Consider the following 17,622-nt stretch of genomic DNA (forward strand, 5'->3'; position numbering starts at 1 on the left):
CTCGTACAGTAATGGAGGAGCTTCCATTTACAGGACTGCAATAGAGGGAGAAGAGGGGAAGGCAGATTGAAGAAGCGTCACCTCCTCATGTCCAAGAAATTGGTAGCTCAGTAACCTCAAGCCTCGCTAGGGTGAGCTTCCATTTCAAGCACAGCAGACAATTTATTCTCTTTGGAAGCCACCAGAAATGTTATGTTGTCAAAATACAGCAGCCATTGAAGATACGAGGCAAGTGCTGAGGGTCTGATTTAAAAAAAGAATTACGACCCCTGACAACTCTTGAAACTATACAACTATGATACTGATAGGCGAGCCAGCCATCCATACAGCCTGAAAAGCATTTTCTCCCCTAACCCTCTAGCCACTGGTCAGGTACTTTGGGGCTGGGGCAGGCATTGCCTGTGCCTAAAGCCCCACACACTGACCTCTGCTGCAGACAGGACACTGGTCTGGATGGACCAATAAGCTGATCTGGTGCAATAGCAAATCCCACGTTCCTAGCTGGACATGAAGTTCTATCAGCAAACTGGTTTCAACAGTAAGTTATTACACTGCAGAAAACAAGCTGACCCAATGTGCAACACTAAAGAAGGACCTGGACATCTTAACAGGAGTGAATTCCTTCAGATCTTCAAAGTTTGGAGGGGTGGAGAAAAAGGGTCCGGGGCGGGAAGGGAAATCACACTGAAAAGCATATGTGTGGGGATGAGAACAACCCAATTACACTGATCTTTTAAAAATGCTCCCTCTTGCAGCTCTTGCGCTCCTCCCCAAATAAAGAGACACTGTTCAATGGCGTGTTGAAAAGACGTGCTCGTCATTCTTAAACACCTAGAGTAAGAATACATAAGAGAAACGGGGGTATCTTTATATGATACACAAGTGTATGGTACAAGAACTCTATCAGGCACAGGAGCCTCAAGGTTTAAGGCCTCAATGTCAGGCCAAAAAAAGAAGAGTGTGGTAAAGTTTTTTTTGTTTTTTTACTTTTAAACATCTAAAAATGTCACTTAAAGGTCTGAATATAAATTGTTTTTTAGAAATCATAATTGCAGTTCACTCTCCTCCTCCTCCTCCTCCTCCCAGGACAACAGCAAATTAATGTCTGAGCACAAAGGAGGGACACCTGCCTCTCCTTGGCGGGCTGGGCAGGTCCGTCCATCCATTATTCTGCGCTCTCCAGGCTGCACATGCTCTGAGGAGGCGTCAGAGGCCCCAGCCATCCAGGCCAATCCCATAGCTCATGTTCTGTTTTCTACATCATAAAAAACCAAAGTCAACCAGCAGTTTCAACAGCTCTGAGCTGGCAGAGAAATGCAGCCTCCAATGGTTCTAACAGCTCAGTGTGTTTGGTAGGATACACAATGAGCAGGTTTTCCTTTTAGATTCTTTTAAACAGAAGAAGCCTAAAAGGGCTTCATAACTACACCAATAAAAAACAAAATGTAGGCATCTCCTTTAGTGTAAAAGTCTGTACAATTTATCCTTGCTCATCAGCCCCCCCACCACCCCACCCCCTTCTGAGCTGGGAAAGATGCCTTAGTGCATGGTGCTGGCATTAGCCACAGCAATCGCTTCCTGAATCTCTCGTATCACCAGGATCCGAGTGAGCATCTGCTCCATCTGCTCTCTGCTGATTGGCTGGATGGAATACCAGATCGGGCTGTTGGGGGCTACCACCGGCTCCGGAGTTAAGTAAAATGTGTCATTCCGGCCTTTCACACTCTGGGGGCTGCAAGGAGGGAAACAAAATCAGAACCAGGCAGGCTAGTAACATATCCTGGAACAGGTAACCTCACCCTATTCACCCTGGGGCTTTAAGAATCCTTACAGTGAATGTTGGGCTGATGAAAGGTGCAAGGACTAGGAGAGCCATGGAAACACAGCCACAATGATGGGCAATGGTAGGGAAAGCTTCTCCTACCAGTGGGTCCCACCCAGCCCTAGACAGTTCTCCTCTAGGGGAAAGAGGGGAATTATGTCTTAATGACTCATTCAGCCACCGGACTAAGTCCAGGCTAACATTAAAGAGCCGCCTTTCCCTCCCCTCCCCCGCCAGCTATCACGTGGACCTATATTCGCTAGGAAAGATTAAACTCCTTTCACTTGGGTACCAAAGGTTCCCATTTAGCTTTTAAGAGTCAGTTTTCTTCTCAGACTCCATTTTCACTTCAGTAAAGCTAGTTGTGCTGCTGTCCATGAAGGAACAATCCAGCTACTAAGAGACCTTGGTCATCTCTAATATTCAAAACAAACTTCCATTTCTGTGGCTGCCACCACCTGGGTCTCTCCAACATCTCATCCAAAGCAGAGGGCACTTCCATCAGATGTACTGTCAGTGCACATGTGGGCTAGGGGACCACTGCACAAGCTCAACTGCTCTGACATCTATCATCATAAGTAAACCCTGGGATAAACACTTACAACAATTCACACTTCAAATATTGCGCAAAACAGGACTTTAGTGAATTTTTTTTAATGCAATCCTGGATCAAAGTTTACCCTCTATTATGGGCATGCACCTCTACTGAAGTCCCCATCCTAGTTAATGTATTTAACATACAAAGTAAACCGCTTTTGAGGAGAGAGAACTACAGTCCCAAAGGCAAAGCTAGCTATCTTTCTGCAGCTATAAAATGCAATCTAGGTACACATTTATAGAGGATAAGCACCCCCAGGTGACAGGAGCTCTCACCATTTGAAGAGGTAGAAGTCATAGAGCTTTATGGGGCACCGCAGGGGGTTCTCTGGATTCTCAGTCTGCTCTGCATACATGTCATCTGTAACTGCAAACCAAACCCCCCCCCGCAAAACCACAGTGTGTCAAACTGAGTACAGGAAACTGTTTGTAGTAGAATAGTAGGTAATAAAATCAGCAACCTCATGCAGCCTCAATGTTTGCAAATCCTGTCATCACACATCGAGTTACCAGCTGCAGGGAAGGTAAAAGGAGCCAGATCGCTGCCCCAAAGCACAGCTCACTTGTCAGCAGCCAGAAACCTCCAGGTATTGCTTTTGGCTGCCTGCTTTATCACCCTACCCCACTCATTAACCCACCATCTAGCGATAACCCCGAAAGGCAGGAAGTCTGGTTCGCCCGCACCTGAGCCAGTGGAAGCTTACATCAGCAGGCCACATTCTACCTCTCAACACCATGAATGTTCCCAGGAGTCAAGTGCTTCCACTGAGAGAAGAGAACACGCTCCACTCCTATTCCTCTACCTGCTCAGAGGCCCTGGCATCACAACAGTGCCTCTGCCTGGGAGAATGAGACTGGAAACTGATACCCAACTCTTCCGATGGGGGGCCTGTGTGCCTCAGATAAATATCAGCTTCCAGCCTCTCAACGCTATGTCAGAAGGCATCACACTCTCTCACAAAACACACAGATGTGCTTCATCTCTGATCACCAAGCTACTGGGGGAGGATCTTTCTGTCAAAGACACTGGTTTCTTGCACCCCGCCTGAAGGCACCTGCAAGTCTCTTTATAAGACTAGTACAGACCAGGTCTGTCAATCCGAGACATTCTCAAGAAGGCTTGCTTCTCCTCTCCTCATGTACACTCTACCTTTCTGGCCTGTCTGGTGTATGCCAAGTGCCTTCAGATACCGGATACTCGTGCTCTTATCCTTGGGATTGGAAGGATTCTTCTTGGTCTGCCTCAAGACCTTGGAGAAGGCCAACTTCATATGCTGGTCTACCGTTTTCAAGAGGAAGTACCTGAACAGTGAGAATAGGACACAGGACATTTATGGGGCAAAGAAAGCCTTACGTAGCCTCTCATCTGACAGTGAAGTGGTGATCTTTACTCGCTATGAGCCAGCCAGGATTCAAACCAGCCTCTGGAAGTCAGGTGGCATTCTGAACAGCATAACACAAGAAAAGGCAGATGCAAGTCCAGGTTTCTCTTTGTTAGTTCACTTCCTTGTTTTACTGCATACAATTGTGTGTGTAAAGGGACTGCTCTGGGATTTGCTCCCATGTCCCTAACCATTAAAAAGCAGTGACCACACTTAGTCCAATACAATATCCTGTCTGTCCTGTCAAGGATGCTGTAAGTTCCTTGGCCATTAAATCAACTACCCCAAATACTTACTTTGTGTTAAAAAACATCAGTGTAGTGAGCAAGGTGGAAGGGGAGTGAGCTCCCAGCTGCTTGCACTCCCACAGCATCTCTTCTGTTACATGGCTGGGGAGGACATAACCTGAAACAATCAGAAGTAAGCATCACCCACCAAGGTAGTTACAATATGAACACAAGAGGCACTTCCAGGGATACACGCTAGAAAAAGGTTCCTTGAGGAAGAGAAAACAGATTCATTCTCCCATTTCACAGTTACTCATTTTGATATCAACCTTTAATAAGCAAGCTGATGGAATGGAACAAATTGAGCTGTTGGCCCTATGTACATCTTCAGTCAATGTACAGGGTCACACACACTATTTGGATATGTGTACTCTTGATTTCCCTTTGTGCAGAAGAATAATTCTACACTCCAAACACCTAGATACACAGCAACACAACGAACAGTATGAACTCCAGAGTTCACACAAATGCATAGAAAACAAAGCATAAATCAAACAGGCAGAGGGGAAAGAAAAGATCTGAAATGCACCACACTACTTAAGCAGAAGTATCTGAACACAAATGTAAGACGGATTGACAGATGATCAGACCAAACTAAGAGCAAGGGAAATAATCTGAAGAAACAAATTTGTCCCCTGAAAATGTGATCCTTTAGTTTTCATCTGAGTAGGTGTAATACTGCAACACTAGCCTAATTTGATCATGCAAGGTCTGTTCCTTTATCAGACACTCACATGTGCAGAGCGAAGCCCACATAGACATCCCAACCCTACTCTGAATAAAAGGTTAATATTCAGAAGTTTTTGGCTGCAACATCTCCAAGGCTCTCCTAAAAGCACCCACAAATGGATTCCAAAATGCACTAAGTTCAGAACAAGCCACGCCTTAGGGCAAATCTCTGGTTTTATCACTTGAAGCTGCTCTAGTCTCTCATCAGTGGCACAGAACACTGAAAGCAAAATGCATTGCCAATTCAAATCAGATCGCTTGCCTCATGGACACCAAAGATAAGCCACTAAGAGGTAGTATAAGATCATCATAATGGCCATACTAGCTCAGACCAAAGGTCCATTTAGTCCAGTATCCTGTCTTCTGACAGTGGCCCATGCCAGGTGCCCTAGAGGGAATGAACAGAACAGGTGATCATCAAGTGATCCATCCCCTGTCGCCCATTCCCAGCTTCTGGCAAACAGAGACCAGGCACAATCCCTGCCCATCCTGGCTAGTAGCCACTGATGGTCCTATCCTCCATGAACTTCTCTAGTTCTTTTTTGAACACTGTTATAGTCTTGGCCTTCACAACATCCTCTGGCAAAAAGTTCCACAGGTTGACTGTGTATTGTGTGAAGAAATACTTCCTTTTTCCTTTGGTGACCTCTAGGTCTTGTGTTCTGAGAAGGAGTAAACAACACTTATTTACTTTCTCCACACCAGTCATGATTTTACAGACCTCTATCATATCCCACCTTAGACGTCCCTTTTCCAAGCTAACAAGTCCCATTCTTATTAATCTCTCCTCATATGGAAGTTCTTCCACACCCCTAATCATTTCTGTCGCCCTTTTCTGAACATTTTCCAATTCCAATATATCCTTCTTGAGATGGGAGAACCACATCTGCACGCAGTATTCAAGACACGGGCATACCAAGGATTTATATAGCAGAATATATCATATTGCTGTCTTATCTATCCCTCTCAATGACTCCCAACATTCTGTTCGCTTTTTTGACTGTCGCTGCACATTGAGTGGATGTTTTCAGAGAACTAACCACTATGACTCCAAGATCTCTCTCCTGAGTGATAACAGCTAATTTAGACCCCATCATTTTGTATGTATAGTTGGGATTCTGTTTTGATAAATGCATTACTTTGCATTTATCAACACTGAACTTCATCTGCCATTTATGAATCCATCTCTGCTCAACAACTCATGCATTCTTTAGAAGGGGCATCAACCCCACACTCCCAATATCCTAAAAATTAACAAGTTCCCAGGACCTCTTACAGAATAAGTTAAATGGTGCACAGAATCAAGCCTAACTAAACCTTAAAACAGAAGTCAGGACTGGAGTCTGGTGCACAAAACCCTCTGAAATATTTGTACTTATTGCCGGCTCTGGAGAACTTCCCTCCCCAGCTCAGTGAAAGTTAAGGGATGTTCCTCTGCTCAAGTGCTTCTTCAGATCAGTTTCTAGTCACAGCTTTCAGAAAGATGACACCAGCAAGCTTAAAGCTTGCTTGCATCTCACCCCTACCCCACCATGTCTGAGAGGCCTCTTCCTAAAGCAGAGGAAAAAGCTCTTACCAAGAGGGGTGACCCGGGGCTGTACATCCTTGAGAACCTCATGTAACCACTCGGTAAACCGTATATAATAGAGATCCGAGAAAATGTCATCTACTCGTCCATTTTCAAAGAGATACTGCAAAAGAGACAGTCACAACATAGTCCAATATAACAGCATCAAGCAAGCTCCTACCAGAGGAGCTCTCTCTTTGGGATGGAATGAGCCCCCTCCCAGGCTCAGGGCCCAGGCACTAGTCAGGTTTATGCATTTCCTGCTTTACTATAGTCATTGTTTGCTGGAGAGGTTCCATAGGGTACACCTGGGAGAGTACAAATACCCCTGTACTGATGCAGGAATAATTGTAATTAGTGCTGTATGAGTGGATAACAAAGAAGAGGAAGAGTCTTAAAAGGAAAGGTAGCTGGCCCTTAGCTTTTTATTTGCAAAAGGATGAGTTTATTTGAAATTTACATTTCAATTCTTGCCCTGCATGCACTGGGATTGTTTCTTTAGGGTATAAATAGCCTCTCACATTATTGAATAAAGAAAATACTGTTGCGAACCCAGATTCTCTCTTCTCTACACCAAGTAATAGGCCTCCATTCACATTTCAGGCAAGTTAAGCTGAAACGCTGATTTTAAGCAGGACAGACAGATCTAGAGCATTACACTTTTTGGGGGGAGGAGGGACCTGCCCATTAAATTCTCACCACATTATTTCCATTTAGTTAATAGGAACTATTTTGTTTCTAATTGCAAGCTAGTATCCCTTTAAAAAATCTGTCTACTAATTAAGGTCTCAAACTGTCCATTCTTAAAGCTGCATGTTCTGTCAGCCATCACAGAAGTAGTTTCCCTAATTCATTCACTTTTCCATATATAAAACAAAGCTGGAGAACCTGATATTAACAGCAACTGCCACCCTCATTCTGGGTCAGGGCTGACCAACCTGTGGCTCCAGAGCCACATACGGCTCCTTGTATAGGCACTGACTCCGGCGCTGGAGCTACAGGCACCAGCTTTCCAACATGCTAGGGGATGCTCACTGCTCTGCCACAAACCCTGCCCCCACTGCACGCCTTCCCACGCCCTCCCCTGAGCCTGCCATGCCCTCGCTCCTCTCCCTCCGCCCCAGAGCCTCCTGCATGCCACTCAACAGCTGATCTGGAGTTGCAGGAAGGGAGGGAGGGGAGGCACTGGAAGTGGCTCTTTGGAAATGTACACTGGTAAATTCTGGCGCCTTCTCGGGCTCAGGTTGGCCACCCTTCTTGGTCTTACACAGAGAAAGCTATTTACAAATACTGTCTGATCACAGCATATGCACGGTTTTGTTGTGTGCACACAACATAAAATAAGAGATGAGGGCTTTCCCCTCCTACCTTCTGAATACATAGGAAGATATAGTAGAGTACATCTGGATCATATGGTTCGCCTTCACCATTGCGAGCTTCTCGCGTCATCAAGCATAGCCCATAATTCAACTCAGCCACAGCAGAGGAGATGAGATCTTCCTGGAATCTCAGCAACTGCCGTCCTGCACAGCAAAATGTCATGATGAATTTGCTAAAAAACCCACACCACACCCCCTCCCCGCCACAGTTTTTCAAGCATAATCTTCCATTTCACCACTGTCCACTCCTCCCTCCCAATATGCTTGCCCACTTCCAAACAGCTCCTTTAGCACCTCATACTCCCCACTATAAGATTAACAGTGGGAGCAATGGAGACCTTAAGCATTCATAAAATCAACTCAAAGAAGCAGGGAAAGACGTTTAGAGAAAACTGATACCACCACCCATTCTATATGGAGACCATCTCCTTCTCCATTCTCTGCAATGAAACATTTTTCCCGCAGCAATGGGAAAGCCAGAACAAAACTGTACCAACATTTGCTGATTCATTAAGTAGCTGGTGTATAGGGCTATTTTGTTCCTGCAACTGGCACTCATCCATCACATGGCCTTTTCTGTGGCCACCTGAGCTGGTAGCTCAATATGGAACAAATACTTCTTGGAATGCTTCATGATCCAGCTGGCATAGACAACCCATTCTTAGGCTTGGAAGGATTAGATTTTTATTTGGTAAAAATCAGTAAGTGTCGATTTCACTGTACACAGATAAACTAATGAAAAAATATTTCCACTGATAATGATTGAAATTTACAGATAAGCAGCACTTCATACTTTGAGTACTTAGAGTTTGATTAAGTATATTTATGCATGTATGCTTTAACATGTGATGCTGAAAGTGTGTGTTTAACAGTTGTAAAGGTAGGGTTTGAATCTCAAATGACTGTCATTAAATAATTATAGGCTGTGCTCCGCAGGATTTCTTACAACTGGGAACATTAAGATAAAATTAGGGGAAAATACTTTACAATAATATTATCCTTTAAAGTTTTATAGATACGTAAGTTCAATTCTGCCAAGCCTAACCATTACACTGTGACAAATTGAACTTGAGATCCCAAACTACAATCACCACTCAAACCAGAAGGGAGTTTTCCTAACAAAAGGGATGGAACATTGCAGTGGTTCTGCTGAAAAGGAAAATGATCCTCAAAATCAGGGTAGATGGAAGGGTTGAGAGAGATTTGGAGCTTAAGAAAACTAGATAGATAGCTCTAGTCTGAACCAAGTGTAGTCTTGTTTCATTTGCTACCTGATCCCTACTTGAAACCAAAATTTCTAGCAGTGCACATATGGAGTAAAACATACCATGCCAGATAACTCCCTCCCATGACACTTACTGCCAATAGGAGCTAGCCTGTTCTGAGACTCCTTTTCCAGCTCTGCGTTCTTGGTCTGTGCCCAGCTTTTCCACACTTCAAGCCCTTCTTCTGGCTTCAGAGAATTCGGAAGCAGGAGTTCAGGTGAAGGCTGAGGCTGAGGCTGAGGCTCCACTTCAGCTACCTGAACAGTTTGAGCCTGGGAAAGAAAACTACTTCTAGTCACATCTCCTTCGAGGTGCAACAGGTCAGCCAAAATAGGACACCTTTTTTGCCTCATTTTTCTGGTCTTGTAGTACCATCTCCCCACCCCCAGTAGTAAACATTGCCATGATGAATAGTAACTCGCTCGTATCTCAGTAACAGGCATGATATATGAACCTAAAAGGAGAACTTGAATGTCATATCAGTGATCATGCATGAACAATCCAAAATATTCTTTGATCCCCAAGATCAGCTACATTTTCACTGCAGGAAGGCATTCTGAAAAGCCTCCAGTCCATTCCATATGAGTAGTTTAAACCCAGTATTGCAAAATTTTCCAGAAGTGTTCCCAGCCATTCATCCAGGTCATGAAGACCATTTATATTTTACTTACGTGTGGACGGAGAGGCAAATTTTCAGAGGTAAAGAACTTTATAGGACACAGAACATCTCAGAGTAATTTTTTCCTGTATTCATGAATAGAATGGGTGAATATTGATTTATCAGGTCACATTAGCTTCACCACTTTTTCCCTGGTTGACAGGGGAAAATTAGCTTAAACAGTGTTTCAAAAGCCATTGTATTAGATAGAGTTAATACCAATACAATGTAGCTGAAGATTGGTCTCAGGAGCCAGGTATTTGGAGCTTTGAGAGAGAAAGGCTGCCCTCTAGCGGCAGACAGTAGCAAGGTGGCAACACTTTAAAAAAAACCAACATACTTTTGAGTAAGTTCTATTCTATCAGAAGGGCATCTTCTCTCCACTTTACCAGCTGTGTTCTACATTCTCCGCTTTACCAGCTGTGTTCTACAGTTGCCAGTAGCGTCAATGGCAATTAGGCTAACTTTCATAAAAAGGCACTTGTCCCAACATTGCAGTTTAAAGACATGAAGGCTCACCCTACTCTAAGAAGGGCCACTCACAATGGACTCTTTATTCTGAAGCAATTAACATACAAAAAACGACAGTTGCAACACTATTATAATCCCAGGTGAGCAACATACCACTAGATAAACCAGGCTCTGGGTAGGTTACTACGTATGTGCACATTGTGGGGTCCTGCTGACAGCCTACTCCAGCCTTATCCTACAAGGATAGGATGCTTGTAAATGTCAGTTTCATCTATTTACATGATGAAGGAGCAGCTAGAGAACAGAGATACCATGCAATCTACATAGTGATATCTACCACCTTTAATACAGTCCCTCTTTAAAAAGGCAGAGAATGTGAAAATCTCCATTTGATCTGTCAATTGCCAAGTGTCTCAGAATTATATATTGTTCCCTTATGAATAGGTTTTTTCATATTTAGTGATTGCTCAAATTACCAATACTAAAATGCCAGTCAATTTCACCAACAATTCCGTATACTGCTCCCAACCTACTGAAAAACTAGTTGCTAATCTATGCAAGTATTCTGGAAAATGTCTCTGTCACATTATCTATTGGGAAGTTTAACAAAAACACTGCAAGAGGAGCCTTCCCATGACAACAGGGCCCCAGAGTCAAAGCTTTGTCACCTCAAGCTACAGACATTATTTCACAACATGGTGTCCGCTATGCAGTCAGTCACTCCAACCTGTTCATCCGGCATGACCTATGCAGGCTGACCAGTTCTTTATGAGCTGTACAGGAAGGGATACACTTAATCCCCTTCTACACTTCCGCTTCCTCATACAGAGCTTCTGTATTTACTTGAACTGAAAGCTAATGGGATTAAGACAAAGCTTTAATTGTTCGTTTGATTAAGGGCCGCACTCTCATTTCACTTACCTTGAAAATTTACAAGTGAGGGATTCTTAGCCAATACAGGGCCTCTTTTTCACATCCACTCCCATTAGAGAAGGTAAAAGGCAAGTTAAACAAAAGGGGAGCCACACGCCTCCCCCCAAAAATGGAAGAGTTGCTACAATTAAGATCATAAATTACTTGATTTGGTATCACCCAATAAATAAAATAAATATATCACTCAATGTATGTTTGAGCAAGTACTTTCCTTTGGAAGTCTTCTTCCGCTGAAGCCCCACAGAACTATGGTGAAGACAATGCAAGGTTTACAAGGGAGAAGTCCACAGCATTACTGACCAATGAAAAGCAAGTCTGCTAAAGGCTCAAACCCTATAATAATCTCAGAGATGAGGTTTTTAGACACAGACTGAGTGCATCCCACTGTCAGCTCTCCTGCATTACTTGCGTGCGGCTGTTTACACAACAGCTCCTATATTACAGAAAGTGGAGCGAGGGCAGAATCTGAGACCAAATCCTTGAATTGAAGGGGCTTTGCTTTTACCATCAGGGCAGACAGGGATGAAGCTTAACTTGACAAAAACAACTGTCTTGGGGAAAGACAGAGGCTGGGGTGAAGCATGGCCCCACATTTGCAGACCAGCTCTTCTTGAATGCTGTCTCCTTGCTCCCCATGAAATGACAAAGCTTTCACTGACACTTAGTCTAGCACAAGAAGAGCACTGCCTATCTTCCTGTGAGTACCTCACAATCACTCTCAGTCGAAGGCAGAGGTCCCCAACGCGGTGCCCACGGACGCCATGGCACCCACCGGGGCATCTAAGTGTGCCGTGTACTGGCCGGCGGACAAGCATCTGTCGAAATGCCGTTCAATTTTGGCGGCGATGCCCCTGGATGATGCCACTTGCCACTGACAAGCGGCAGCATCCAGAGGCGTCGCCGCAAAAATGCTGCCAAATTTCGGCGGCGATGCCTCTGGATGACACCGCTTGTCGGCGGCATTTCAGCAGCTGCTCGTCCGCCATCACCGTCCTCCGTGGCTCAGCTCATCATCTGGCGCCTGCCCGATGAAAAAGCTTGGGGACCACTGGTCTAAGAACTGGCAATTGGGCTGGAGAAGCAATTCCCAGTGCAGTGAACTGATTGACATGCTTCTGCTTTTCTTTACTCATGAACAACATACCTGTCCAGACAGCCAGCAGCTAGATGGATACTGGGGGGTGGGAGGCATATCAATGCCGCAGTAGCAGGTGAATGGGGAGTACAAAGTACTGGGAAAAGCTCTGGGTTTTGAGAAGCTCATTCCACAGCAGTAGCAGGTCAAACTCCTACAGCAGCAATGAGGGTCAGAAGGACCCATCCTTTCCTTTTCAGTAATAATCCAATAGGATAACTCTACAGGTGGGCACAGAGACAGGCCCAGAAGGACAGAGGTTTAGTTACCCTGGCAGCTTTATCACCTTTCCTCTAAAATGGAAGACTGAATTCCAATTTGCCTAGATATTCCTGGCACTAGAAGACACACTACTCCCCAGCAGACTAAGAAGGTGCTATAGGTGTGCTGTACTGCTGTGCAGGGGAATGCTAAGCAGAAGTAGGGAGGTATTATTACTCTTGTATGAGGGGTTAGTCTGACCATTACTGAAATACTGCTTCCAGTTCTTGGGTTCACACGTCCAAACATGACAACAAATAGGACAGAGTTCAGATGAGAGCTACAAGAAATGACTAGAGGTCTGGAAAAATCTGCCTTACAGTGAGAGGCTAAAGCAGCTCAAGCTATCTAGTTTCTCCAAGAGAAGATTAAGAGGTGACTTGATCACGGTCTGAAGTACCAACCTACATGGGAGGCTGGGGGAGATTTGATATCAGAGGGCTTTAATCTAGCAGATAAAGGCAAAACATCCAATGGCTAGAAGCTGAAGCTAAACAAATTTAGACCAGAAATAAGGCAGTTTTTAATGAGGGTAATTACCTACTAGAACTTACTGCAAAATGTGGTGGGTTCTTTTAAATCAAGACTGGACATCCTTTTAAAAAGATACTCTCTACCTCAACCAGAAGTTATAGGACTGATGTAGGAATCACTTGGTGAAATTTTATGGCCTGTGTTATGCAGGATGTCAGATAAGGATTAATTAAAATTATCCCTTCTGACCTTAAAACCTATGGGTGAAATCACTGCTTCACTGCAGTTAGTGGAAAAAACTCCCATTTATTTCAACAGAGCCTGGATTTCATCCTATGAAAACCAGAGAGGCATATGGCTACTAGTCTGACATCTAGCAAGAGAGGAAACTCCCACCATCATGTGCATTATGGAACTAAGGTTGCAGTCAAGTTTAAATTATTTTTTAAATAATGCTTGCTTGCTTTTGCTACTAGCTTCTTAAGTTTTTAAAAATCTTTGCTAAAAACATTTATGCTGGTGGATTTTTTGGCATGGGTTTTGCAATTCCATTAGTGACATACTAGTCACTTTCTTGTTCTCGTGGACTAGCACAATGATCAGAGCTGACATTGCCTGTGTGTAGTAACAGACATTTACATACAAACAGATTTATGAAATTTAAAAAAGCTAAAATGTAAAAACATTTTTAAAGAGTTTTGCCCCAAGTTACCTATTTCCCTGTAAAGACCGCAATATATGTGGCCATTGTGTACACCAAGCACACTAAAAAAAGATGCTGTTTAAATTAGTTTCCAGTACTCATTCATATTATGTCTGTATTCCTGCACACCAGGCATTTACTAGAAACAGGACATGCAGTAGAGACAGACTGGTATATCTGATCATCAATGAGATGTCTTCCATCAGCTGACAAACCCTCAGCTTTCTGTCAAGTGTCTCGTGCTACTCTGAGCAGAGTGATTCAAAGTGACTGGTGAATTGGCTAGCATCTGCTGCATCACATTAGTTCCACTAGCGAGGGCTCTATTCCAATACAGTAACAAGAACAGCTGAAAACATTAATTCAGCACAGGAGAGTATTGAAGTATTAAAAATACCTGCTATCATAAAATTTGCTACAAGTATACTGCCTCATTTACACTAGAGGCCAGAACAGCAGTTTCACCTTCTGATTCTTGCCCCTCATAATGATACCCCTGTCCAAAGTGACTGACATGACATACAGATGTACAGCTAGGACTGGTCAAATGCTCAGTGTCATGCGTAGATTACTGGAATGCAGACACACACTATTTAGAAGGATCCTGTGAAGCACAGGATACCTGACAGACAGCATCTCTCCCCTCACCCCATCAACATGTCATTAAAATCAAGTATCAGAGGGGTAGCCATGTTAGTCTGGGTCTGTAAAAAGTGACAGAGTCCTGTGGCACCTGATAGACTAACAGACGTATTGGAGCATAAACTGTCGTGGGTGAATACCCTCTTCGTCAGACACACCCACGAAAGCTCATGCTCCAATACTTCTGTTAGTCTATAAAGGTGCCACAAGACTCTGTCACCTATTAAAATCAAGGGCCTGCGTAACAGAAGCAGTTTTACTCACAGAACAAGTCACTTGTAGCTGCTGCTGCTGCCCCTGCTCTTGGGGTGTGGGCTGCTGTTGCTGCTGCGGGTCCCATATGTGCACTGTCTGAGCTGTATTCTGGTATGTCCCTGCCACGGCCTGCACTGCCACTGGAATGTGGATGTTGCCATTCATGAACTGTGCTGGAAAGAGTGAGTTAGCGATAGTTTGCACCACTTCCTCCTGGGAGTTTTTGACTACAGATGCACCTCCCACCATCTTATCCTTGTCATCCTCTAGCTTCACAGCAGCCAGTGTTGTTGGCGAGCCACTGACGTGGACAGCATTGTAGGCCTCCTGGGGGATGGCGATGTGGGTTATATTTTGCTGTTGAAGGTCACCACGTGGCTGAGCTGAGTAAACAGGGATGGTCCAAGTCTCTCCAGTGGGGCTAGTAATGGTCCCAGTGGCACTGTATAGGTGGGCACTGTCCACTGTTAATAAGTCCGGCCTTAAAGATACATAACTCTGCTGCTGGCCTTGAGGAATGGCCAACACTGTGGCAACTGGCTGCCCTGAAATAGCATATGACACAGTAATAGGCATATCTACTTTACGCTTCTTCACTGGCTGAAGGACACTAGCCGTGCTGATCCGCCGTTCACCTTCCCGTGGTGAGCCCTGCTGAGAAGGTGGAGGTGACAGTGCCCCAACTGTCTGGATCTGGATCTGTTGGCCACCAGCAATGGCCTGTCCAGACACAAGCTGGGCCTGGATCTGCTGGTGCTGTATGTGTTCCTCCTGGATCTCAGTGGCCTGGATCTGTTGGGCAGTCTGTACATGCTGCACCTGGATTTGAGCCGCTTGCAGCTGAGATGGGCTAGGGCTCTGAAGAGACTGACTCTGTATTGTCTGGGATGCCTGCTGTTGTGCCTGGCCTTGGATCTGAACTTGGACCTGTATTGGCTGCTCTGAGGCTTGGTGGACAGTGAGCTGGGGAGAGAGCTGCTGGGCAGAGACCTGTTGTGGGGACTGCTGGACCTGGACTTGTACCTGTAACAGCAAAAATTCAATGGTTAGTGCTCAAACACAAGAACTTTAGTTCAATGGTGAGGCCATCAACAGACCATACTGTCTATATTCTAGAGCTCTCTGATGTGCTCCCTTTTGTATTAATTTGTTATACTAATCCTGATCAACAAGATCCTAGAGGAAGTATAGGAAAAGATAGAGAAGCATCTTGCCCAAGGAGATGTCAAAGCTACCTGACAAAGGGAAGGCAGAGTGAATGCTGGATTTCCTCAGCACAATTCATTGCACCTCTAAACTGAAGAAATTCACAAACTGTATCACACACCACTTCCCAAACTACTCCAGTCTATAAAACAGACATTGGGCATCCCAAGAATTGTCAGCACTGACAGAATGTGCACCATTAGAGATCCAGCCTACCTCACAGCAAATCAACATAAGGTTACAACCTGATGCAAACATCAATCATAATTAAGGCTGCAAGTTTATCATGGAGGTCAGGGATTCTATGGACTTTCTGTAACCTCTGCAGCAGCCCCTGCACCAGGTGTGGCTCAGGCAGCCCCATGGGCAGTCTTGGGCCCCATCCCCGCAGCAAAGTTCAGGTGAGAAGGGGGAAGGGGCATGTGATAGGATGAGGGGGCACTGGGTGGTGCTTACCTGGGGGCGTGGCCATGCAGCTCTTTGCGCTGCCTCCACCCAGAGCACCAGCTCCATAGCGCCCACTGGCTGCGGTGCCCCACCACCGTGCACTGTGAAGCTGGCGCTCTGGGTTGAGCTAATGCACAGAACTGCCTGGCCACACCTCTGCCTAGCAGCTGAGTGATGGGATGTTGCCGTTTCTGGGGAGCCCCCCAGGTAAGCACACCCAGTGCCCCCTCATCCTATCCTGTGCCTCAACTGCTGCTGTGGGGAAGGGAGGTACAGAGCCAGGTAGAGAGCCAGTGGGGGTCCCGGGCCGTGCGCCATCACCCGCCCAGCGCCAGCGGGGCTCCTGGGCCCCCAAGTTTTAATCACAGGCTATGGGGTTTTTTTGGTTGTTTTTTGTTGTTGGGGTTTTTTTTAAACTGCTCGTGACCTGTCCATGACTTTTACTAAAAATACCTGACTAAAACGTAGCCTTAATCATAATGCTTGTGTTAACATTCTTTAATATTCACCTTATTACCAAATGCAAACATTTGACTAACAAATCTCTTCATCTGTAGGATGCTTCAAGAATGAGGCAATAGGCTTTGTTTCCACTCAGTTCCCCAAAATCATTATATCACTTCACACGCAATGGGCACTAACTAAAGTAAATCAGGATAACTCTCTTAAAGGAGGGGTACAGTGTTTATATGTAGAAACTGAGGTCTATTTACCTAACCTTGAGACTAAGAGAAGCACTAATTAATGGAAAGTCCATGCGTCTGAAGAAGTGGGTTTTTACCCATGAAAGCTTATGCCCAAAGAAATCGGTTCCTCTTTAACGTGCCACCAGACTCCTCATTTTTGTGGTTACAGACTAACATGACTACCCCTTGATACTTGACACTAATGAATGGGTATCACGTTGGAAGGAACTGCAGACGTCAAACACATGGTGGTTTAAATGAAAGGGACACTATTAGGTTAAAAATGGCTTTTTGATGTTTTCCTAACTAAGTAACCTTTGCCATAGATTTTCAGAACTGGAGGAATTTTGAGAGTCTAGTTACTTGTTTGTCATTTCCAGTTAACTCTGCTTAGACAAGAACACCACACTCAATTTCATTCTCGGGTTCTCAGGCATTTACACAACACATTGCATACTCTTGGTTTGAAATAATGCAAGGAAAGATTTACACCCGAAGAACAATCTTGATTTTTAGTTTAGGAAAAAAGAATCCTACCTTCCTCTTTCTCCTAAAGTTATGGAGTCAAAACTACCCCAAGCTATCGGTGTAAGGTTCATTATGCACTAAGACACCTATCCCTTGTTGAGGAGAAGCAACTTCACACAGACATGCTGACGACATTACATTTCACCACAGTGTTTGGAAGACGCCCAAGAGTCCATGCTAACTCCTTCTGCCAGT

At 44.7% G+C, this 17,622-nt stretch overlaps 1 protein-coding gene across 4 annotated transcripts in view; it reads right to left on the reverse strand.

Moving 5' to 3' along the window:
- Positions 1–797: 797 nt before the first annotated feature.
- Positions 798–17,622, reverse strand: part of QRICH1 (glutamine rich 1) — a 28,817-nt gene continuing 11,992 nt past the window's right edge. For 3 of the 4 annotated variants that reach the window (XM_032781775.2, XM_075073335.1, XM_032781776.2), the window contains exons 4-11: positions 14,570–15,583; positions 9,123–9,300; positions 7,753–7,907; positions 6,394–6,508; positions 4,098–4,206; positions 3,570–3,721; positions 2,696–2,786; positions 970–1,732 (exon numbers count right to left, since the gene is read on the reverse strand). In XM_032781775.2, the coding sequence (XP_032637666.1) occupies positions 1,540–1,732; positions 2,696–2,786; positions 3,570–3,721; positions 4,098–4,206; positions 6,394–6,508; positions 7,753–7,907; positions 9,123–9,300; positions 14,570–15,583 (2,007 nt within the window). In that variant the 3' untranslated portion in view covers positions 970–1,539. Of the gene's footprint in view, positions 1,733–2,695; positions 2,787–3,569; positions 3,722–4,097; positions 4,207–6,393; positions 6,509–7,752; positions 7,908–9,122; positions 9,301–14,569; positions 15,584–17,622 lie in introns of all 4 variants that reach the window. The other variant, XM_032781778.2, reaches the window with a different exon arrangement.

The sequence above is a fragment of the Chelonoidis abingdonii genome, chromosome 17, assembly GCF_003597395.2.
Source record: "Chelonoidis abingdonii isolate Lonesome George chromosome 17, CheloAbing_2.0, whole genome shotgun sequence".
Lineage (NCBI taxonomy): Eukaryota > Metazoa > Chordata > Testudines > Testudinidae > Chelonoidis > Chelonoidis abingdonii.